The 25,513-nt window shown below is 40.4% G+C and overlaps 1 protein-coding gene across 4 annotated transcripts in view; it reads right to left on the bottom strand.

Moving 5' to 3' along the window:
• The window catches only part of NELL1 (neural EGFL like 1), a 1,018,153-nt gene that overhangs the window by 488,350 nt on the left and 504,290 nt on the right, over window positions 1-25,513 (bottom strand). For all 4 annotated transcript variants that reach the window (XM_069565320.1, XM_069565321.1, XM_069565323.1 and 1 more), the window contains exon 13: window positions 24,718-24,843. In XM_069565320.1, the coding sequence (XP_069421421.1) occupies window positions 24,718-24,843 (126 nt within the window). The remainder of the gene's footprint in view (window positions 1-24,717; window positions 24,844-25,513) is intronic.

Below are 25,513 nucleotides of genomic sequence, written 5' to 3' on the forward strand. Positions count from 1 at the left end.
ACTCACTTTTAGCTCTCCTGATGATGTGTCTCTGGGTAATAGACCATAAGCCTCTGCTTTTGCTCTGGCAGAGAAGCAGAATCTCTTTACAAATGCACAGGCTATCACCATGGAAATGAACACGAGGTAATAAATATATCATTCTGAGTGGCATCATATCTGGTAGGTGGGTAATGAGAGCACTTTGCATTTAGAATCTTTTTGGTGATTTACAAGACATTAACTTATTAAGCCTCTTAATGCCCTAGGGAAGAGAAGGCTGGTTTTTATACCAGTTTTACAGATGGGGAGACTGAGAGAGCAATGATGAGATATCCCCAAGAGCACAGAGGGAATAAGAATTAAATGCCACTCATGCAGAGCTTCCAATTTCAGATTTAGTTGCTTTAACCACACCATCAGGCTCCCTCCAACCTCACACAGCAAAACACCTTCGCAAAATAAAATGCTGAAAAATGTGACAGAGAATAAGGTGAATATTATATTTCAAATGTCCCTCTGGGGGAGAAACCTTCCATTTCTATTTATATAACGTAGAACTGGTTTTTGTGGTCTGTGATAGAGAGGATGGAAAGTATGCTGCAGAAAGTGTACTGAAGAAAGGATGGTTTTAGTGCACAGCCAGGCACTGATCTCCACAAGCATGGCTATCATACTAGACCCCTCTCCCTGGCTCTGTCTTCTAACTCCTTCCAGTTGTACCATCAGCTTCCAAGCTCTCCCACGAAGCCAGCTCCTCTATCTGTACTCTGCCTGCCCACAATGATGCCTGTCTCTTAAGCATCTTCAACCTCCTCCTCCCATATAACCTGCAAATGTTGTTCATCCTAAAAGTCAACTTGAGGCAGATAAGTATCTTTCTTTGTCTTTGTTATTTGAAAATCATTTCCACTTTACTTTTTAAGCATTTTATTTTGCACTGGGGTACAGTCGATTAACAATGTTGTAAGAGTTTCCGATGAACAGTGAAGGGACTCAGCCCTATATATACATACACCCATTTTCCCCCAAACTCTGCTCTCATCCAGGCTGCCACATAAGATTGATCAGAGTTCCAAGTGCAATACAGTAGGTCCTTGATGGTTATACACTTTAAATATAGTAGAGAGTATATATCCATCCCAAACTCCTTAACTCCGTTCCCCCCATCTGTCCCCACTCCCCACTCCCAGCAACCACAAGTTCAGTCTCTAAGTCTGTGAGCCTCTTTTTGTTTTGGAAGTAAGTTCATTTGTATTATTTCTTTTTAGATTCCACAAATAAGGTATGTCCTACAATATGTCTCCTCTCACTATCTTTCACTTGACCTGGCTGTTCCTTTTCTCTACCATTCTTTCTAACCACTTGACTGCCAAAAGCCTCCATATTACCATCACTGTCCAACTTTCTATCAAAACGTCTCTTTTTAAATCCTGTTACTGGAGACGGCAGTGATTTTGTTCTTTGGAAGATTGCCAATGACTTTCTTCTTGTCAAATATAATGGAATTTTCTGTTATCTTCCCACCCAACCCTCTCCCCAACCCCTAGCCTCTGGAGGATCTTCCAGAAATACTGCCAACCACCAACACTTTCATTCTTTTATTTCCATTTTATAATTGCTTAATTTTACTGCCACACTTACTGCTGTGTCTCTTCACAACCAAAGGCCTTCGTATGGGGTTCTCCTCTAGGTCCCTGGCCTTACACACTTTTCTCTGTACACTTTCTTATATCTCAGTTATCCATACCTGTAAGCAGGTATGAATCACATCTCTATCCCAAATACCTAACTCTCACATATAATCCAGTTTGATATTTCTATCAACAAGGTGAATAAGGTGAATGCACTTTATAAACAGGGAGGAGATCTCCATTGCTTCTTTTTCTCTATATGTCTCATTCAGCTTTCTAAAAGTAGGACATATCAATCAAGTTACTGTCCAAGGTGTTAATTGGTCTGTGTTAATTGCAGGTAGAATTATATATCTAAAGATAGACCCAGTCAGCTTGCCAAGTCATTACTTCTTTACTGGTGAGCAATGGATATTTTTGTCCATAAAGGAGAGTTGGAGATATAACTGGATCTTGACTGGTGAAGAAGATGGCTTCACTTCAGCTTGTGGTTAAATTGCACAGTGGCACAATTAAATTGCCCTGGTGCACAATTACCTACACTGAAGAAAATGGACAAGGAAGAGATGATCAAAATGTCATGATATGACTCTAAGCAACAGTAGAAGTTATAGTCATTGTCATCATCATCTGTGAGTTTTCACTGGCCACTCCTGAATCCTGATTTAGTCAAGGCTGTATATTGTCACCCTGCTTATTTAACTTCTATGCAGAGTACATCATGAGAAACGCTGGGCTGGAAGAAACACAAGCTGGAATCAAGATTGCTGGGAGAAATATCAATAACCTCAGATACGCAGATGACACCACCCTTATGGCAGAAAGTGAAGAGGAATTAAAAGTGAAAGAGGAGAGTGAAAAAGTTGGCTTAAAGCTCAACATTCAGAAAACGAAGATCATGGCATCTGGTCCCATCATTTCATGGCAGATAGATGGGGAAACAGTGGAAACAGTGTCAGACTTTACTTTTTGGGGCTCCAAAATCACTGCAGATGGTGGCTGCAGCCATGAAATTAAAAGACTCCTTGAAGGAAAGTTATGACCAACCTAGATAGCATATTCAAAAGCAGAGACATTACTTTGCCAACTAAGGTCCGTCTAGTCAAGGCTGTGTTTTTCCAGTGGTCATGTATGGATGTGAGAGTTGGACTGTGAAGAAAGCTGAGCACCAAAGAATTGATGCTTTTGAACTGTGGTGCTAGAGAAGACTCTTGAGAGTCCCTTGGACTGTAAGGAGATCCAAACAGTCCCTTCTGAAGGAGATCAGACCTGGGATTTCTTTGGAAGGAATGATGCTGAAGCTGAAACTCCAGTACTTTGGCCACCTCATACGAAGAGTTGACTCATTGGAAAAGACTTTGATGCTGGGAGGGATTGGGAGCAGGAGGAGAAGGGGACGACAGAGGATGAGATGACTAGATGGCATCACGGACTCGATGGACGTGAGTCTGAGTGAACTCCAGGAGTTGATGATGGACAGGGAGGCCTGGCGTGCTGCGATACATGGGGTCGCAAAGAGTCAGACACGACTGAGCAACTGAACTAAACTGAACACCATTTTGCTTTAATAAATCCTGCTGACCAGACATGGCTCAATAAATATCATGTTGTTACAACAAATGTGACCCATACTGTTCAAATCCAGTATGAACCATTTTTTCCAACATTGCCATTCCCATTCATGGAAATGCCATCTTTCTATTGTCACAAAGTTCAAACACTAGAATTTTAAAATCATTTTCTTCCCTTTAATCTCCTTTATCCGACCTGCCACCAAGGCCACCAGCTTCATCCAGGCTTTGATGAACAAGTTTACTGTGCAATCCACAAACTAGTCTCTGAGCATTTAATCCCTTTTCTTCCCAGGTACACTACTGCCAGAGTGATCATCTAAATACCCAGTTCAGGAGTTTATAATGGTTCCTGATTACCTAATTATGGCTGACCTACTCTGGGAGACTTATATGCCCTGTACATGTAGTTCCTCAAAACTTTCTGGACATTCTTCCTAAATTTGTCTAATTCAATGAAACCATGAGCCATGCCATGTAGGGACACCCAAGATAGACGGGTCAAGGTGGAGAGTTCTGACAACACATGGTTCACTGAAGAAGGGAATGCCAAACCACTTCAGTATTCTTGCCTTGAGAATCCCATAAACAGTATGAAAAGGCAAAAAGATAGGACACTGCAAAATGAACTCCCCAGGTCAGTAGGTGCCCAATATGCTACTGGTGATCAGTGGAGAACAAACTCCAGAAAGAATGAAGAGATAAAGGCAAAGCAAAAACAATACCTAGTTGTGGATGTTACTGGTGATAGAGGCAAGGTCTGACGCTGTAAAGAGCAATATTGCATAGGAACCTGGAATGTTAGGTCCATGAATCAAACTAGAAGTGGTCAAATAGAGATAGCAAGAGTGAACATCGACATTTTAGGAATCAGTGAACTAAAACAGACTGGAATGGGTGAACTTAACTCAGATGACCATTATATCTATTACTATGGGCAGGAATCCCTTAGAAGAAATGGAGTAGCCCTCATAGTCAACAAGAGTCCAAAATGCAGTACTTGGACACAATCTCAAAAACAACAGAATGATCTCTGTTCATTTCCAAGGCAAACCATTCAGTATCACAGTAATCCAAATCTATGCCCTGACCAGTAATGCTGAAGAAGCTGAATGGTTCTATGAAGACATATAACACCTTCCAGAACGAAGACTCAAAAAAGATGTCCTTTTTGTTATAGGGGACTGGAATGCAAAAGTAGGAAATCAAGAAATTCCTGGAGTAATGGGCAAATTTGGCCTTGGAGTACAGAATGAAGTAGAGCAAAGGCTAACAGAGTTTTGCCAAGAGAATGCACTGGTCATAGCAAACACACTCTTCCAGCAACACAAGAGCAGACTCTACACATGGATGTCACCAGATGGTCAATACTGAAATCAGATTGATTATATTCTTTGCAGCCAAAGATGGAGAAGCTCTACACAGTCAGCAAGAACAAGACCGGGAGCTGACTGTGGCTCAAATCATGAACTTATTATTGTGAAATTCAGATTTAAATTGAAGAAAGTAGGGAAAACCACGAGACCACTCAGTTATGACCTAAATCAAATCCCTTACAACTATACAGTGGAAGTGACAAAGAGATTAAAGGGATTTTATCTGATAGACAGAGTGCATGAAGAATATGGATGGAGGTTTGTGACATTGTACAGGAGGCAGTGATCAAGACCATCCCCAATAAAAAGAAATGCAAAAAGGCAAAATGGTTGACTGAGGAGGCTTTACAAACAACTATGAAAAGAAGAGAAGCAAAAGCAAAGAAGAAAAGGAAAGATATACCTATTTTAATGCAGGGTTCCAAAGAATAGCAAGGAGAGATTAAAAAAGTCTTCCTCAGTGATCAATGCAAAGAAATAGAGGAAAACAATACAATGGGAAAGACTAGAGATCTCTTCAAATATTAGAGATACCAAGGGAACATTTCATGCTAAGATGGGCACAATAAAGGACAGAAATGGTATGGACCTAAGAGAAGCAGAAGAGATTAAGAAGAGGTGGAAAGAATACCCAGAAGAACTATACAAAAAAGATCTTCACAACCCAGATAACCACAATGTTATGATCACTCACCTAGAGCCAGACATCCTGGAATGTGAAGTCAAGTGGGCCTTAGAAAGCATCACTACGAACAAAGCTAGTGGAGGTGATGGAATTCCAGTAGAGCTATTTCAAATCCTAAAAGATGATGCTGTGAAAGTGCTGCACTCAATACACCAGCATATTTGGAAAATTCAGCAGTGGCCACAGGACTGCAAAATGTCAGTTTTCATTCCAATCCCAAAGAAAGGCAGTGCCAAAGAATGCTCAAACTACTGTACAATTGCACTCATCTCACAAACTACCAAAGTAATGCTCAAAATTCTCCAAGTGAGGCTTCAACAGTACATGAACTGAGAACTTCCAGATGTTCAAGCTGGATTTAGAAAAAGCAGAGGAACCAGAGAGAAAATTACCAACATTTATTGGATCATATAAAAAGCAAGAGAGGTCCAGAAAAACATCTATTTCTGCTTTATGGACTAAGCCAAAGCCTTTGACTGTGTGGATCACAACAAACTGTAGAAAATTCTTAAAGAGATTGGAATGCCAGACCACTTTACCTGCCTCCTAAGGAATCTGTATGCAGGTCAAGAAGCAACAGTTAGAACCAGACATGGAACAACAGACTGGTTCCAAATTGGGAAAGGAGTATGTCAAGGCTGTCTACTGTCACCCTGCTTATTTAACTAACACGCCAAATACATCATGTGAAATGCCAGGCTGGATGAAGCACAAGCTGGAATCAAGATTGCCGGGAGAAATATCAATAACCTCAGATATGCAGATGACACCACCTTTAAGACAGAAAGCGAAGAAAAACTATTGAGCCTCTTGATGAAAGTGAAAGAGGAGAGTGAAAAAGCTGGCTTAAAGCTCAACATTCAGAAAACTAAGATCATGGCATCTGGTCCCCTCACTTCATGGCAAAGAAATGGGGAAACAATGACAGACTTTATTTTCTTGGGCTCCAAAATCACTTCAGATGGTGACTGCAGCCATGAAATTAAAAGACACTTGTTCCTTGGAGGAAAAGCTATGACCGACCTAGACAGCATATTAAAAAGCAGAGACATTACTTTGCTGACAAAGGTCCATCTAGTCAATGCTATGGTTTTTCCAGGAGTCATGCATGGATGTGAGAGCTGGATCATAAAGACAGGTGAGCGCTAAAGAATTGATGCTTTTGAGCTGTGGTATTGAAGAAGACTCTTAAGAGTCTGTTGGATTGCAAGGAGATCAAATCAGTCAACCCTAAAGGAAATTAGTCTTGAATATTCATTGGAAGGACTGATGCTGAAGCTGAAGCTCCAATACTTTGACCACCTGATGCAAAGATCCGACTCATTAGAAAAGACTCTCCTCTCATGCTGGGAAAGATTGAAGACAGGAAGAGAAGGGGACAGCAGAGGATGAGATGGTTGGATGGCATCCGTGACTCGACGGTCATGAGTTTGAGCAAGCTCCAGGAGTCAGTGATGGACAGGGAAGCCTGGTGTGCCACAGTCCATGGGGTTGTAAAGAGTCGGACATGACTGAGTGATTGAACTAGCTGAGCAGCACACTCGGGGACCGTGACAATATGACAACATCACTTCTGTGCATTTGAAACACATAGTCTTTACCTTTCCTCTAGTTACAAGAACAAAACCAAATGATTGCAAAGCCCCAAAGACCATGCCACCAACTAGCAAGTACAAAATACTGACCTTCTTTCAAAACCCTGTGCCTGTTTAGGGACCAATCATGTAATATATTTGTTCTCAGCTTTAAAAAGTCAGGGCTGCAACATTCTTTTCTGAATTGTTTATCAACAGCAGGAGAAATGGAATACCACAGATGTAAAAATAAAGAAAAAAAGCAAGGCTCTTTCAGCTCCCTGGTTGCTTAGAGATATTTTCTGGCCCAGACTCTAGAGTTTCCACATATATCCTGTGGAATTAAATGTGGAGATCTTGTTAACAGTAAGGGGACATGAGAACTGAATTCCCTGCATGCTGTGTTCAAATGCCCCTTCATGAACTCTGTTCCTCTAAAAGGGTATTGTCCTAGTAATGGCTAGGGACATTAAAGCTTTGGCTTCTACTTAAAGGAAAAACACAGTCAGTCACTCCCCTTTTATCTAGTGGCCCAAATTCTATCATCTTTAAGTCTTGAGAAGAGAGTCATGACTCAGAGGTTATGACAGGATTCTCTGCAGCATATAACGGCGATGACATCCATGTACCTGATTCCACCGTAAAATACTAGAGACACTCAGAGGGCAGAGAAGAGCCAATGGGAGTTAACTGATTTAACACGCCTCCTTATCTCACCCTGAGTCATGGAGGGGATGACTGTTCTGCCCATCCATTGATTCCACAGAGTGGAATCTTTTTTATTGCAGGGATCAGTGAGGCTTACTGCCCTCACTGCTCTCATCTCTTTGATTATTTGCCCCTTATCTGTGAGCCCTTTCCAGACCACCCCACATAACACTGCGCCACTGCCCAACCTTGCACACTCATCTCCTTCCCTCACTTTATTTCTCCCCATAGTTCCCACCATGTGACATTCTATATAGTTCCCATTTACTGTTTGACTACACTCAACTAAGGCTTCCCAGGTCGCCCTAATGGTAAACAAACCACCTGCCATGTTAGACATGGGTTCGATCCCTGAGTTGGGAAGATCCCCTGGAGGAGGGCATGGCACCCCACTCCAGTATTCTTTCCTGGAGAATCCCATGGACAGAGGAGCCTGGCAGGCTGCAGTCCATTGGGTCACACAGTTGGACACACTAAAGTGACTTAGCACACACACACCTCCCAACTAGAATGAAAGCTCCACTGATAGCTAGGCTTTTTCTGTTTTATTTGCTAATGTATCATGGCATCTAGAATGATACCTGATGCTCAGTTCAGTTCAGTCACTCAGTCGTGTCTGACTCTTTCTGACCCCATGAATCACAGCATGCCAGGCCTCCTTGTCCATCACCAACTCCCGGAGTTCACTCAAACTTACATACATCGAGTTGGTAAGATTTCTCAAATAATAACTGTTTAATGACTAAAACAATGATTGAATAAATCATTGACAAAAACAGAATTTTGTGTCCAATATGTTAAAGAAGCAAGGAAAAGCATGGCAAATGTTATTTCTAGAGTTGACTTAGTAACAGGATGAGATCTGTCTCCAGTGGCATTTTTTTCCCAACTCTTTTTTTACTGTGGTAAAGTACATATAACATAAAATTTGCCATTATAGCCATTTGAAGTGTACAGTTTAGGGGTATTAAATATTACATTCACGTTTTTGTGTAATCACTACTATCCAGCTCCAGAACTCTTTTTATCTTGTAAAAATAGCCCAAATACCCACTAAACAATAACTCCCCAGCCTGTAACAACCACCATCTTACTTTCTGTCTCTATAAATTTTGTAACTCGAGATTCCACATACAGTGGAATCATTTTATATTTGTCTTTTTGAGTCTGGCTCATTTCACCTAGTATAGTATTCTCTATGGTTCATACATGTTGTATCTGTCAGAATGTCCCTCCTTTTTAAGGCTGAATGGCACCCCATTGGATGCATAGACTTCATTTTCCTTATTCATTTATCTGTTGAGGGACAGTCAGGTTGCTTTCACATTTAGCTAATGTAACTAATGCCACTCACTATAAACATGCACAAATATCCCTTCAAGACCCTGCTTTCAATTATTTGGGGTATAAACTCAGAAGTGGAATGGCTGGATCCTATGATTTTATGACCAAGCTAGATAGCATATTCAAATGCAGAGACATTACCTTGCCGACTAAGATCCATCTAGTCAAGGCTATGGTTTTTCCTGTGGTCATGTATGGACATGAGAGTTGGACTGTGAAGAAGGCTGAGTGCCGAAGAATTGATGCTTTTGAACTGTGGTGTTGGAGAAGACTCTTGAGAGTCCCTTGGACTGCAAGGAGATCCAACCAGTCCATTCTGAAGGAGATCAGCCCTGGGATTTCTTTGGAAGGAATGATGCTAAAGCTGAAACTCCAGGTACTTTGGCCACCTCATGCGAAGAGTTGACTCATTGGAAAAGACTCGGATGCTGGGAGGGATTGGGGGCAGGAGGAGAAGGGGACGACAGAGGATGAGATGGCTGGATGGCATCATGGACTCGACGGACGTGAGTCTGAGTGAACTCCGGGAGTTGGTGATGGACAGGGAGGCCTGGCGTGCTGCGATTCATGGGGTCACAGAGTCGGACATGACTGAGCGACTGAACTGAACTAATGATTTTTAAATCTATTTTTAATTTCTTGAGAGACTGTCAAACTGGTTTCTACACTGGCCACACCATTTTACATTCTCCCTGACAGTATACAAGATTTCCAAATTTCTCTATATTCTCACCAGTACTTGTTTATTTCTTTTATAAGTCACTTTTGACCTTCCATCCCTCATTAAAATCATCATTTGTGCAGGTCATCGGTAAATAATAACACATATTAATGAAGCAAATATGAATAGGAAAGAAAAATGAAATGAAATAACTATAATAACACACCTGAGAGTATAGAGTCAAGAGAAAAAATGAGATGAGAAAAGAGATAAAATTAAACATGTCCACATAGCATTGGAGCAAAAACAAAACTCCAGCAGTTTTGAGAGGTAAGCACAGTTACATGTCAGTGCTGTTTTGTAACTTGTTGGTTTTCTAAATCTTAAAAATAGAGAGAGGGCATCATTCTCCCGCCTCCCTCATGGGCTTGGCTCTGAAGGTGTGAGTTGCTTGAACCTATTCTAAAAAAAGATGGTGTGCTTGAGGCTAAGAGAAGTGTGACAGCCTGTATCTTCATTTGATCCCCTCCGCTGCACTGTCTACAGTCATGCAGACCATACCCTCCCTGGCCAGACAGGACCGGCCTCTGCGTGCCCCTCTCACATTAATAGGCAGGGATGCTGTTTCTGGACAGTGCCACAGTTTTCATACAACCAAGTCAAATGGACTTGGCATGAAGAAAATAATTCTCTTAACAAGAAAATACCCTAAGGTTTTGGAGAATTGAAAAGCAAGCTCTCTCTAGACACATTTCCTCAACAGTTCATCCAAATTCAGAATCAAATGAGCATAATTTGAAGGTATTTTCTGGTACCTTATATAAATATGTAAAATACATCTCAGAAACAAGGTAGCAGCTTGCTGGATGCCTCTGTGTGGTTACAAAGTGTTCTCAATGCAAAACAATTATGCAAGGTCCTGATACCTTCAAAATATGTGCTAACATTACGCAGTACTTTAGGGTCCTATTTTTCCCAGAAATGTCATTTAAGAAATAACACTTGAGAATCACTGATCCCTTCCCCCTGCAAGATCCCTTGTTGCTGCTGCTAAGTCGCTTCAGTCGTGTCCGACTCTGTGTGACCTCAGAGACGGCAGCCCACCAGGCTCCCCCGTCCCTGGGATTCTCCAGGCAAGAACACTGGAGTGGTTTGCCATTTCTTTCTCCAATGCATGAAAGTGAAAAGTGGAAGTGAAGTCACTCAGTCATGCCTGACTCTTAGTGACCCCATGGACTGCAGCCTACCAGGCTCCTTCGTCCATGGGATTTTCCAGGAAAGAGTACTGGAGTGGGTTGCCATTGCCTTCTCCGCAAGATCCCTTAAGCATGTATATTTACATGCTTGGGGCTGGTTTGAGCTTTGCTCTGTGACTCATTCTTCATACAAGCTCAGGCAAAAACAATGATCACCATCCACTGTAATAGAGGAAGAAAAGACCCATGCATATGATAGACCCACATGAATTCAGAGTAGCAAGTGGATCTCCATAATTCTCCAATGTGGCAAAAGTTATAATGATACAAAGGCTTCCCAGGTGCTGCCAGTGGTAAAGAACGTGCCTGTCCATGCAGAAGATTTAAGAATTGAGGGATCAGTCCCTGGGATAGGAAGATCTCCTGGAGAAGGACATGGGGTAACTCACTCCAGTATTCTTGCCTAGAGAATCCCATGGACAGAGGAGCCTGGTGGGCTAGGGTCCATAGGGTCGCAAAGAGTCAGACATGACTGAAGCATCTTAGCAAAGCCCGTAATAGTGCATCTGGAGAAGAGGATATTTTGCAGACATGAGGAGCTGTGTTTTTTAAGTAACTTCACTAAGTCAGACAATGCTCATGAAATAAGTAGAAGCAATTAAAATTTTAACTGGTAGCTGCACGGTGATTTTCACAATGTAGAATACAGATGTAGGGATAGAAAATTTCATATGGGTTTAAATTGTGGATGGTTTTTAATTTCTTCTTATTCCTCTGAATTTTTTCATTCCATAATTATTTTCATAATTATAAATAATCTTTTATTAATTTTATTAAAGTTGCTGTCTTTACACATCTCTCTGTATGCTACAAATTCTCTCTAAGGACGTTTCTCAACCATCAAAGACCCCATCCTTGAGTCCAACCTAGACCAAGCTTCTGACTGTCCATCTTTATCCTGATAGCAATTTCTCCTGTGGCTGCCCCTAAGAACTAGCCAGATGCCAGCCAGCAGAGCTGATAAATGCCAAAGGTGCTCACAGGTTAGGGGACTTCCTTACTCAGGGAATGAACTTAAATATTTCAAAGGATCTTTCAAAACAGACTCAAAAGCTCTGGTCTACAGTAACTTACAAATGAATCACTCCAGAGATGCTATTTAAAAAAAAAAATCAAGGAATTGTATTCCTCGTTAATTATAAACCATAGTGAATCTACTTTTAGCTCCTCTCAACCCATTGGCCCAAAGCATCTGTCTGTAGGCTTCTGTTCCCAGGGAATCTGGACACTGTCTACAGAGACTGAGCTTCTAAACAGAAGCAGCTCTCCAGACATATTTCAAGGAGCCATGGTGCCCCTGGACATGCTTTGAGAGCCACCTGGTAAGAAGGGGATTTGCTGATCAGGTCTTAGGGCTTCAGTACTAACCATCATCTCAAAATCAGTTATTGGGTGGGTTATTTCACATGTTTAAACCTTAAAATCCAACCTTCTCTCTTGGTGTTACAATGTGAGTCACAGGGCACATAAGGCAACACTCTGAGATCCCAAAGCTTATAAAGGGCAGAGCTGTGGGATAAATAAGATTCTCTAGGCCCCAAGCCCCAGATTCTATCTGTCACTCTAATAGTGGTTGATGTTTATTGAGCCTCAAAAGTCTATATTGCATGAGGATTTAGAAGGCATCTGTAAAAGAGCTCTGATGGAGGTTGCACCTGAGTCTCTGAAGTTAGAAGGCATTCCTATCAAGCCCTATTCCACTTTCCTGAGGTCTATAGCTATGGACCATTCCCTAACTTCTTGCATCCTAAGTTAAGAGTCCTGACCCGTAAAATAGTGATAATAGTAGCTAACGGTTACTGAATATTTGCTCTGTGCTTAGCTCTCTCCCAACCACTTTAGAAGTATTATCTCATTTACTTTTCACAGGAGTCTGAGAGAAAGGTATGTCCATTTCCCCAAAGTTGATTCAAGTTGATTCAGTTCATGCTACTGATAATGCCTAAAGTTGGAGAAGGAACCCAGGTCTGCCTGACTCAGAGCCTTCTGTTTTTCCCACTTCCACCCAGGTCACCTCCATGACATAAATGGACATGGATCCTTGCCTAAAGCACCATGCCTACTATTTCTTCTGAATTCTCTTATGCCATCTCCCACCGAACATCAAAATCAAACCAACTCCCATTGGAAAACATATTGTTTACCATGTAGTAATTATACTCCCCCTTTTTTTCCCAGAGCCAGTGAACCTGCATTACCCACACCTCACATTTAGCACTCAGCTCTATGCCCTATAAAATTATTCTCCTGAAATGTTAAATGCATGTCCCCCAAAGAGACCATCAATTGGGCTTCCTAGGTGGCTCAGTGGTAAAAAAATCCACCTGCCAATGCAGGAGACACATGTTTGATCCCTGGGTTGGGAAGATCCCCTGGAGAAAGAAATGGCAATCCACTCCAGTATTCTTGCCTGGGAAACCTCATGGACAAAGGAGCTTTGCTGGCCCCAGTCCATTGGGTCACGAACAGTCAGACACAGCTGAGCATGCACACCTGCAAAGAACTCATAATTTCCTACGGGTCAAGAACCATACCTTAAAGAATCACAGAATTAGAAACTTAGTAGCTTGTGTGATTATCTCCTTCTAAAAAATAAAATAAGCTGAACTTTCTCCAAAAGAATTCTTATTTGTAATCCCATTCCTCTGACTGAAAACTATTCTGCTAGTTAATGCCTGATCTTTCAATGTCCAAAGGAAAATGCTGAGACAGTGGCACTCATTCAGTGAGCAGGCGTCAAGCATAGACCTAGAATCTATGTTGTCTGACTCTCTATGTTGCCAATGATTATTTTTATATGGAAATCCTGGGATTTTTCTCTCAGTATCTATCTTTGACTTAGCCACAATTCAGAGTGAGGCGGGAAGAAAATGGACCAACTACCTGGAATCTGGAAACCCTGACAGAAGAGCTTAAGAAAAATACATGATAGTATACATGTTTCAGTGCCATTCTCCCAAATCATCCCACCCTCTCCCTCTCCCACAGAGTCCAAAAGACTGTTCTTTACATATGTGTCTCTTATGCTGTCTCGCATACAGGGTTATCATTACCATCTTTCTAAATTCCAAAACCAATACAGTATGCTTGGGGCTGGTGCACTGGGATGACCCAGAGAGATGATATGGGGAGGGTGGTGGGAGGGGGGTTCAGGGTTGGGAACTCATGTACACCTGTGGCGGATTCATGTCAATGTATGGCAAAACCAATACAGTACTGTAAAGTAAAAAATAAAAAATAAATAAATAAAAGAAAAAAAAGAAAAATACAAAAGGTAGGACCTGGCTATCAGCCCACCTGCTATGACCCACATAGGAGGAAAATGACATCATAACTGCAAGTGTCCTTCAAATGCCATATCCAATCAAATTACCCAGCAAATCCATTGCTTTTAATCCCTTTATTTCAGGCTCCTAACCTAGGTCACTACAAATGAAAGGCATTAGCACAATCAAGTCTAAAACATTTTTTAATTTGATTTAGTAAGATGACTGAATATTTTGGAGGAAAAAACTTGATGTCATCTTTATCTAGCATTTTCTGTTTTCTAATATTTTAATAACATGTTTCTGACATTAAAAGCATAATACAGATTCGCTGCATTTCATTCCATTTCATGGAAAAATTGGAAGACATATAAAGTATAAAAAGTGTAAAAAGATATCACATATAAACTTCCACTCACAGATACTCTGTTACATTACATACTTATCTGGGGGAATACTCCCTGCTTTTGTTTCTGTCTATCCATACACAATTTTTATGCATTTATTATTTTGATTGGAAAATACTATACATACTGGTTGGAATTTCATATTATATAATAAGAATTTTCCATTGACACTGAATTGTCTTCTAGACACTATTTTAAGATCTGTTGAAGTCATATATGAATACATGGAATTTATTCAATCAAACTTCATTAGTTCCTATTTAGGCTCCTTCTACTTTCTTTTTTTATAAATAATAAGTAGAATAAATAGCCACAATGAAAATCTCACATAAATAACACTGATTTTATCTTTAGAATAAGTTGCTATAAATAAATATTTCCAGCCCTTTTGATACATACTGTCAAATTATCCTAAGGCAAGATTGTATCAATGTATATTCTTATAGCAATGTATGAAAAGGTGCCTGACTCCTCAGCTATCTCCAAAAATGCATAAATGACACGTATATAAATAAATATAATATCTATCCATATATCTACACAGAGATATACATATAAATTAAGTATGTTGTTTTGTTCAGTTGCTAAGTCGTGTCTGACTCTTGGCGACCCCAAGGACTAGGGCCCACCAGGCTCCTCTGTCCATGGGATTTCCCATGCAAGAATACTAGAATGGGTTGCCATTTCCTTCTTCAGGGGATCTTCCCAACCCAAGGATCGAAACCGTTAGGGACCAAACGACGGGCTCTAGGACCTGAGTCATGTTTACCAGAAAGAGACAGGACATGCGCTCATCCTGCCTGGCCAATCATGTAACACCAGCTACACCTGTAACTGAGACAAAGAACTGACTGTATATAAGCCTCCATACTCCTTTGTTCGGGGCTCTTGTCGGATTCCACTGTGCTGGAAGAGACTTGGGCCCTAGCGTGCTAGAAATAAACTCCCTTCTTGCCTTTGCATTACTGTGGTGGACTTGCTCTCTCGGTCGGTTTGGAGATACGGGCTCGGTGCATAACAGAAACCACATCTCCTGCATTGGTAGGTAGGTGCTTTACCACTGAGCCACCAGGGAAACGGCAAATGTAGTATGGTGGCAGTCGAGTCACTAAGTCATGTCTGACTCTTACGACCCCATAGACTGTAACCCGCCAGGCTCCTCTGCCCATGGGATTCTCCAGGAAAGAATACTGGAGTGGGTTGCCATTTCCTTCTCCAGGAGATCCTCCCAACCCAGAAAACGAATGCAGGTCTCCTGCATTGCAGGCAGATTCTTTACCAACTGAGCTATGAGGGAAGCCCCTATAAATTTAGCAGAACTAGCATCTAATTGCTGGAGAAGGCAATGGCACCCCTCTCCAGTACTCTTGCCTGGAAAATCCCATGGACGGTGGAGCCTGGTGGGCTGCCATCTATGGGGTCGCACAGAGTCGGACACGACTGAAGCGACTTAGCAGCAGCAGCCACAGCATCTAATTGCATTTATTTCAATTGCTTCTATGACTGAAATAGTTTTCAAGGCTTTCAATATACTCTAAAAGATGCTGTCAGTTGCCTACACAATTGTGGATCTATACATATGCACAAATATTATCTCCTTCCTTGACAATAAAACTCAAGTATTATAAAGGAATACTTGGGCTTTATTTATCCTGAGGTGGACCTGCACTACACCTCAGGGATAAATCTTGATTAAAGTTACTTCTACTTGCTTTTTCTAATGCATAGTTTAGTGTTAATTTTTCAATCATGTCTGACTCTTCACAATATCATGGACTGTAGCCCAGCAGGTTCCTATGTCCATGGAATTCTCCAGGCAAGAATAGTGGAGTGGATTGCCATTTCCTTCTCCAGGGGATCTCGACCCAGGGATCAAACCTGGGTCTCCCACATTAGAGGGATATTCTTTACCATCTGAGCCACCAGGGAAAAAGAGAAAACTCTTGTGGAGAAGACTTTTGAGAGTCCCTTGGACAGCAAGGAGATTAAACCAGTCAATCTTAAAGGAAATCAACCCTGAATATTCACTGGAAGGACTGATGCTGAAGCTCCAATACTTTGGCAACTTGATGCAAAGAGCAACTCATTGGAAAAGACCCTGATGCTTGGACGGATTGAGGGCAGGAAGAGAAAGGGGGCAGCAGAGGATGAGATGGTTGGATGGCATCACTGAGTCAATGGACATGAGTCTGAGCAAGCTCTGGAAGATGCTAAAGGACAGGGAAGCCTGGTGTGCAGTAGTCCATGGAGTCACAAAGAGTTGGACATGTCTTAGTGACTGAACAACAATAAAGCAAAACTTATTAACAGAGTATTTTAAAATATTTCAGCCAAGGAGATCTGCTAGGGATGGACTTTTGACAAAGTTATCCTTGGTCTTAACGAAGAACTCTAGGAAGGAAATCATCTTTGGGGATATCGTTAAGTCAAGATCTGACATGTAGGGTTGTTTCAGCCATCCTGAAGCCTTGAAGAGAACTAGCTCAAGTTTCAAAGTATCAGGATGAAAATAACAAAGTGAAAGTTGGAAACAATCTAGGAAACTGAGGATGTCACGGAAGCTAAATATACTAATTCTGGAAACACTGTCTTGGACTTTTTTTTGTGGGAATAAATTTATCATTTAAGCCAATAGAGTTGGGTTTTTCTTGTTTGCTTTTATTATTTAAGCTAAAATAATCTGAACCAATATACTTACACTGTCTATCTTTCAACAACTCTGTGAAGATACACAGAGGATACTGATAAAGAGGCAGAGAACTTAAATGGTTTTCCAATTTACATAGTAAAATTTAAAAAATGGCACTGTTAAAGGTTACATCAGTAGAATTTACATATTAATTCATACACTAGATTTTAACCATAAAAACTTAGAGCTTTCATTTTGGCCCAAGAACAAATAATGTATATTTTCAATAATCTTACATAAAGGAAACATAATCCAAAGATACTTCATTATACCTTAAAAAAGTACGGGAAGAACTAAACATATGCATTTACCAAGTCTTTAAGATGGAAACAAAGAACATATGAGAGCTTGACGGGTTATTAAACAGAAATGTCCATTCGTTGTGTCAGCTCTAATGTGGATATGACCAGGGCTTCAAGGCTGGCCTCAACAGTGATGTAAATGCATGTTGTCATTGAGTCACTAAGTCTTTTGTGACCCCATGGACTGTAGCCTGCCAAGTTCCTCTGGCCATGGAATTTCCCAGGCAAGAACACTGGAGCAGGTTGCCATTTCCTTCTCCAGGGGATCTCCTGACCCAGGGATCAAACCCTCTTCTCCTATTTGGCAGGCAGATTCTTTACTACCACTTGGGTATGGTTGGATGGCATCACCGACTCGGTGGACATGGGTTTGGGTGAACTCTGGGAGTTAGTGATGGACAGGGTGGCCTGGAGTGCTGCAGTTCATGGGGTTGCAAAGAGTCGGACACGACTGAGCGACTGAACTGAACTGATTGTTAATAAATACCTGGTTTCTAGCTTCTCTAGGACACATGTGGAAAACTAAAATTGGTGTGGAAAATCAAACATTCACTCTATTAACCCCATTTGGAGGGGTCTCTTAATTTCTCCTGTTTTCTCCTTTAGTTGACTGTTTTTCACATGTGATGGGCAGAGAAGTCCCATTGCAAATCCATATGTGCACATAAAGTAGCTTGCTATAATTTCATTTTGACTTAGTTAATGGTTGTGAACTCCAGTTTTTCTGAGCTAATGGGTGTGGAAATGTTGTCTCAGTCATTTTGAGGATTCTTTTCTTTCAGCTGATGGTGTCATGGTTCTAGAAGATTTCAAGTGACCCTGACACTGGCAGAGAGAGAGATCAGTCTGGTCCTGGGCCTGTGGAACACACAGGAGATGAACATCACCATGGAGATGGTTTATCTTTAAGGAGATGGTTTATCTTTAAGGAGATGGTTTATCTTTAAGGAGATGGTTCCGTTTATCTTTAAGGGCTCTTTGCAGTATCACAACAGTCAGGAAACAGTTGAAGGTTCAGATCCTACCCATGAGGCCCACTTGAAGAGCATCCCACAGCCTCATTCTCTCCAGAATCTCACATTCCAAAAGGCAGCCTTGGAGGTGGAGCCCTTCTCTTCAGAAACTGCTCAAGTTTCTGCTTGAATTATCTTCAACCACCAAGTCACCCACTACCCATTCAAAGCAATCCTTTTCTAGTCTACAATTCAGAGGGCAAGTTTCCTTGTTGATTCCCCCTGCCCGCATTTCCTCTCCAAACTCCAACCCTCTGTGCTCTACAAAAGCAGGAGCTGTCAACCTTGACTGCATGTTAGAATCACTCGGACATTAGAAAAACAAAAAAACACTGAAGCCAAGTCACAACTCTAGACCAAAGGAAAACCAAAACCCCAAGGGGTAAATATCAGATTATCTATTTTTTAAAATTCATGTCCTAAGTAATTCTAACCTAAGGTGAGGGTTGAGAACCTCTGCCCTAAAGACTTAGAATTTGGGGATCCTGCTGTGCTAGTTTTACATATTCCTCTGGAGGGAGAGGAGGGGGACAATGTCTGTTTAAATAAAGGGAAGAAAAAAAGAATATGCAGGACAAATCAAAACAAAAGACAAATGTTTCACAGAGAAGCATCAGAGTTTTTAAGTGGGTTTTGAAATATCCAAAGGTACAGTCTTATTTTGACTTTTCTTATTCAATATGTCAATAAATGTAGTCTTATTATCTTTATTAGGAAGATTGGCCTTCTAAAGCATTTCCTATTAAAGTAAAAGTAGTCTACTAATCCATGACTGGAATTTTATTCTTATATCTGTATCTCCTCTTGCTGTTTCTGCTTTAGATGCTCAGTCTTGTCCAACTCTTTTAGCAACCACACTGACTGTAGCCTGCCAGGCTCCTCTGTCCATGGGATTTTCCATGCAAGGATACTGCAGTGGGTTGCCATCTCCTCCTCCAGGGGATCTTCCTGACCCAGGGATCAAACCCACATCTCTTGAATTTTGCAGGCAAATTCTTTACCGTTGAGCCATCAGGGACGCTCCTATCTCAACTGAGTGGCAAATAATTAGTAACTTGCACTAGCTATGATGCCAGGTAGTCAAAAGTAAACAAGAACAATATGTCCAAAACAAGCACATGCTATGTGCTGGAAATATGAGGATAATCAGTGTGTAATTCACTACTGTGCTCAATCAAGGAGGAAGATTTTCTACTTCAGCTATATGTCCCATGACTTTGTTCACTGAAAAGTTACCAGGTATCTCAATATTTGAAATGATCTGTATTTCATTAATCTTAGTAAGAAAATATTTTTCCAGAGAACTAGTCTAAAATTTCTAACTTTTACATATTTTAAATTGTTTTCTCACCTTTGATTATATGGAACTAAATTTAAACCATTAAATCAATAGACTACTACATCTAACTTTCAATTTACTTGATTTCAAACATATTTGCTGTAATCTCCATTCCATGCCAATATCAACGAATATTAAAAAAAAAAATCTCTCAGCAAGGTGATGGAAATCACATGTGATACTTGTTATTTCACTTCTTCCCTTTATTTCTTACCTTTTTGGAAGGTTTTGGCATAAAAATGAATGATCACCCATTATTGTCAAGTACCTGTCTTACTGCTGCATGCTTTGATCGTAAATCACAAGTCTCCTCCCTTAAAGTTGCCTGAATATTCAATGATAATGTCTTATCAAACAACCTAAACACAGGGAGTTTTAACTAGGGTAAATGAATGTCAGGGACCAATAAATCAAGCAGCTTGACCATCGCAAAAATCAAAGGATGCAGGGAAGAGAAAACCACCCACCCCCAACCTCAATTTTAGACACTTTTCCCACTTCAAAATTCATAAAAGAACAAGAGCAAATCAGGGATCTCTTACAGAACAGAAAGTGATTTAGAATCACACACAAATTCCAAGGTCAAAAACTTTCCCAGTGTCAAAGACTCAATGCTTTCAATTTTACCAATGAAAACTCTCCTAGAAAAAAGTATGGAGCCTAACACAAACTACACAGTTCTGTCAGGGAACCCCCAGCTCCCCCCACCCTCCACCAGTAATGACTGAGTTATATCACATTTTAAAGTTCTAGACACTTATTTTCAATGTTGACGCCTCAGAACTTTTAATATCCCATGAGATATGACTTTTTCACTTCTAACCAGAAAAAAGTCAGACAGAGGTAACATTTCTTCTCTGTTTGATATACTGTCTTTATTTCCAGCATCATCTTGGCATCTGTTGCCTGTGGTGCAGCCTTTGCCAAAGGACTGTTGTTACAGCATAGAACCCAGGAAAGTCAATTTTGGGGTCCCTTCTCCGGAATTTGTCAAGGGCCATCACTGTAGGATGTGAAATACCCAATACTTACACCTCAACTTTTCTAAGACTTTGAAGAAGGACTGATTTGATAAACTTGGAACATTGTTGATGGAGAATAAACATTTGAGTTTTCTCCCTTGAAGATATTGCCACACTAACCATGAACTTCCAGGCAAAGAGGTCATTTGTCAGTCATCTCTTTGGTCATATTTCCTAATACTCATGATTGATAGACAATAACTGTATATTGGACATACAAATGAATAAATGAAAGAGTGAGTGAATTAATCAGTGAATCATTCATTCAATGAATCAATGTATCACCAAAGCTCATACATCTTCTTTAATTTAAGATCACTAATTTTTGATCAAGTGCAGATTTTCAATAGGACTACTAACTTCTAAAATGTTAGCGCCCGAGGAAATGACAACCCAAGAAAAATTATAGAGTAAAAAATGACCCAATGTACCTGGAAAGCCAACTGAGCAGTGGCAGCAGATACTTATTGACTTGGGACAGAGACTAGAATGATCTTTGGAAATAAGAATGTCAATAATGAGAAATGCCATGTCAGGTGAACAGAAGGATGTCTTCAAGCCTGTGAATTTCTCCTAGCAATGTTTCTTCCGGGAAACAAAGCATCTGAAAAGACGTCTTGCAGTGGCATACATTTACTATACACCTCATTTATTACAGAGGATTATAACTGCTTGGGGGAAGAAGTCTTCTTTACCAATAAAGAAATGGCAGAGACTAGATGTGGGGACCTGCTCCGTCTTGAAGAATCAAGAGCATGTTTGGCCTAACAGACTTATTTTCAGGACATGAAGGTGAATGTCAGAATTCCAGCTGACTACGACGGAGTCTAATGGGGGCCCTTGAGTCTCTTTCTCCACAAGGAGAGAGCTTGTCTCTCAGGTCTCCTCATTCCCATCAATGTTCCTCCAAAATAAATTTGGAAAAAAAAATAGAGTTCTCTCTCATACATGTCAATATGAAATCCTATTAAATACCTATGTGTAGATGTCAAGTTGAATATATGATTCAGAAGCTCATGAGAAAGATTGGAAATGGACAGAAATTTAGGAGTTATTGACAGAGATGCTATAATGTTGTAATATTGAATTGCAGACATCTAAAAAGATTATATAGATAATAGGAGAAAAGGTTCTAGGGCAGAGCTCTATAGTACTTTAACCTTTAAGATATCAGCAGAGGAAGAAGAAGAGCCAGGAACACTGGGCAGGAGGCACCAGTGACATAGAAAGAAAATCAGGAAACGTATTGTCTCAAAGGTCAAAAAAAATGATGTGTTTAAATAAGGAAGATGTAGTCAGCTCTGCTAAATGCTGCTGAGAGGTCACAAAGATAAGATTAGATTGAGCAAAACGGGGCTCATGGTTGACCTTGATAAACACACTCTCTGCTGAATGGTGAGACTGGAGGACTTAATGGGAGGGGTTGAAGAGGAGATGTGAAGGAAGTATATGCAATGGAGACAACAACCACTGACAAATCAACTAGGAGGTGAAAAGAAGCAGAAGAATGGGCAGTAGATAAAAAAATCCAGAAGCAATGTAAGATTTCTTTTTTAAAGAAAGAGATCTTATCCTCAATCCTATGATCTATGGAGGAAAGTCCAAAGCCCTCATCGAGATTTTTGACACTCCTGAGAGGAGGCCATGGTGGCTATGATGCATGTATGTCTGTTTAAATGCACTCTGGGCATCAAGGAAAGGATAGGAAGAGTTACCTCTGCCTCTGAGTTCATGCTGTCCTTCATATACACATATGTACCATTTCTGCTGTCTGCTATGTTAACTTAAATTTCTTTAGGGTGGGAAGGGAGAGGTTCACCTTTAAGCAGCAGATTTTGCTGAAGGTTAGAGGGTCAATGAGGAAGACTCACATTGCATATTACATAGCAAAACCACCACCACAAGTCACCTCACATTAAATATTCCTACCCTGAAAAATCCTTTCAGCCATCCTTTCACTGGGTGGTTTTCACTGGCCTCTGTCCTCTACGGCAGGCACCTCCAACCTGCGGGATCTGATGCCTGACAATGTGAGGTGCAGCTAATGCAATAATAATAGAAATAAAATGCACAATAAATGTAATGCACTTGAATCATCCCAAAACCATTCCCAATCAGTTCATGGAAAAATTGTCTTCCATAAAACTGGTCCCTGGTGCCAAACAGGCAGGGGATCACTGCTCCATCGCACCCAGCCGTTGGCTCTCTGGCTGGTTTCTGTCTCCTCTTTTTTTCTCTCTTTTGTTCTAACTTTTCTATTCTGTCTCAGACAAAACATACACACAAACAGAACAAAATATGTGTGTATACATTTTTTCCTGCAGCACTATGTTTTTCTAGAGGGGGAGTGGAGTACCCACTGATACCCATACCCTTGCCTTTTACTCCGAACAACACAGCTCTCTTTCTAAAAATAACTTGGGGCTAGTTCCTAAAAAATAATACATTTTCCATCCTTATCCATGTCTTTAACAGGCTTTCAATAAGTACCAGCTCTTGCCTTCCTCCTTCCATAACAAAGTAAGAGCAGAGGTGTTATGGATTCTCATATAATTTCCACCCAGCAGTGCCTTAATTAGGTCTGGGCTGCATGATAAGGTGCAGTGTGCTGGGAGGTGATTTGCTGCCTCTGCCTAATGTCAGAACTAACATAAGTCAGGACCACGTATAGACCAATGAGAACAAAGTAATAGTCATCCAGAACATCACAGATTTTTCAATTGTTTATTGACAGGTCCACAAGAGTTTTGCCCCCTTAAAATGTTTATGTCTCAGCATAATATTTATCAAATCTTTTTTTCTCCAGGGGTTTTTTTTATACTAAAATCATGTAAAAGACAAATAAATGAGATGTGACCAACTGTGCGAATCAGAAACCTCATCAATCTGAAATCACTAGTCCTTTTAGACAAAGAACAGTAACTTTAAAATATTATTAATACAACAAACAAGAGTAAAAGTATTTGGAGATAAAAATCATACTTCTCAAACTTTCGTAACTTTTTGTACTTTGGGAAAGGTCATTCGAAATAAAAAATATTTAGAAATGAGTACCATTCCATTGTGAGTGAAGAAATCATTGTTAATATACCAAAGTCATTAGGACCAAGAGAAAGATACAAGAGTCAGAGAAATACATAACATGACTGAAATCTTATATTCAAAGAGCCCTTTCTTTATAAGTTACAGATTGGGCATTTAAACACATTTCATCCAAAAGAAGACGGAATCAGAACCTTCTTACATCCTGGCCAACTGACTGCTCATGTCTCCATATTCATGACTTAAATGCTAACGGAACCTCAAACCAAATGCCCACAGGCTAGCACTGCTCACACATAAGCACCAACCATAATGCCTGGCATTCCATTTTAGGGCTGACAGCCCAGTGTGATGAAGGGAGAAGAGAGGAGAAACTAACAATATGTCAGTGAAAAGTTTTGAGTGACCCCCCCCCCCATAGACCCAATCCCACCCACCAGGCACTCTTCTACACTTTAAATTTAAGCTCTTGTCCTTCCCAGTGAAAACAAAGTACATTTTCTCAAAAACATTTCACCATGATGAAAGGAGAATAGTTTGATACTCTTCTCTTTTTGGAAAAGGAATCTCTAAGTCCTTCAGTGTTACCATAGGCAACTGAGACTTCAAATTCAAACCATATACAAATGTATGTGTGCACACATACCGAGGCAGACATACCAAGAGTGGAAACAAATTATGCAGACTTAAATTCTCATTTAAAAAAAAAAAACTTGATGGCAAGATAATTAAAGAGAAGAATTAGTTTGGTAAAAATAGTATTAGTGTACTTGGGGCTAAATGAAACAACACAGATAAGATGCAGAGACGGATTGAATCAGAAAAGCAACATTGCTTATTAGTACTCACCTGTACAAGAGAAGTCATCCACACGAATGTATCCTGGGACACAGTCACAGCGATATAACCCAGGCAGGTTGACACATACAGTGTTGGCATGACAGTAATGCATCTTAGCTGCACACTCATCGATATCTGAAGAAGAAAAAAGAAAAAAGAAGCAAACACAATTAGATAAATGACTGAACTAATTTAATCTTACAATGAAATTAAAAAAGATGAATGCCCGTGGAAGTCAAGAGAAAAAGCAAGATGAGTTAGCACAAAATCTTAAGTGCAAATTTCAGCTGGTGTAGAAGATTCCATCTAATGCTGAAAATCTTTTGAGAAAGATGCATGGTGGGATACAACAGTGAAGAACTCAAGAAGCATGAAGACTGAATCTATTATTAATCCTTCACCAAAAAGATGCTTGATTTAAATGTCCCAAATCAAGGAGTTCTGTGTCCAGGCATTGACACCAATGAATATTTATTAGGTGTCCACTGTACACAGTGTGGCTTTCATCAGAGAGATCAAGAGAATTCAGCCCCTCTCTGCTTGTTTTCCTTACTAATACATGCTTTAATCCACCTGGTACAAAACGATGGTGGAACCACTTTCTCCCATGTTGTACTATGAATACAGACAGCAACTGCTGTCTAATGAAAATTAATGTCTTCCATCACTTGACCTGGAGATGCATCCCATGTCACAGAATAATGAGATGATTCAACAAAAAAAGATCTTTTTCTCTTTGGAATGGAGATCAGAGCATCACCTCTGTCTCATAAAAAGTTCATGATAAGAGTTAAGATAGCCTACA

The sequence above is a fragment of the Ovis canadensis genome, chromosome 21 (assembly GCF_042477335.2).
Source record: "Ovis canadensis isolate MfBH-ARS-UI-01 breed Bighorn chromosome 21, ARS-UI_OviCan_v2, whole genome shotgun sequence".
Lineage (NCBI taxonomy): Eukaryota > Metazoa > Chordata > Mammalia > Artiodactyla > Bovidae > Ovis > Ovis canadensis.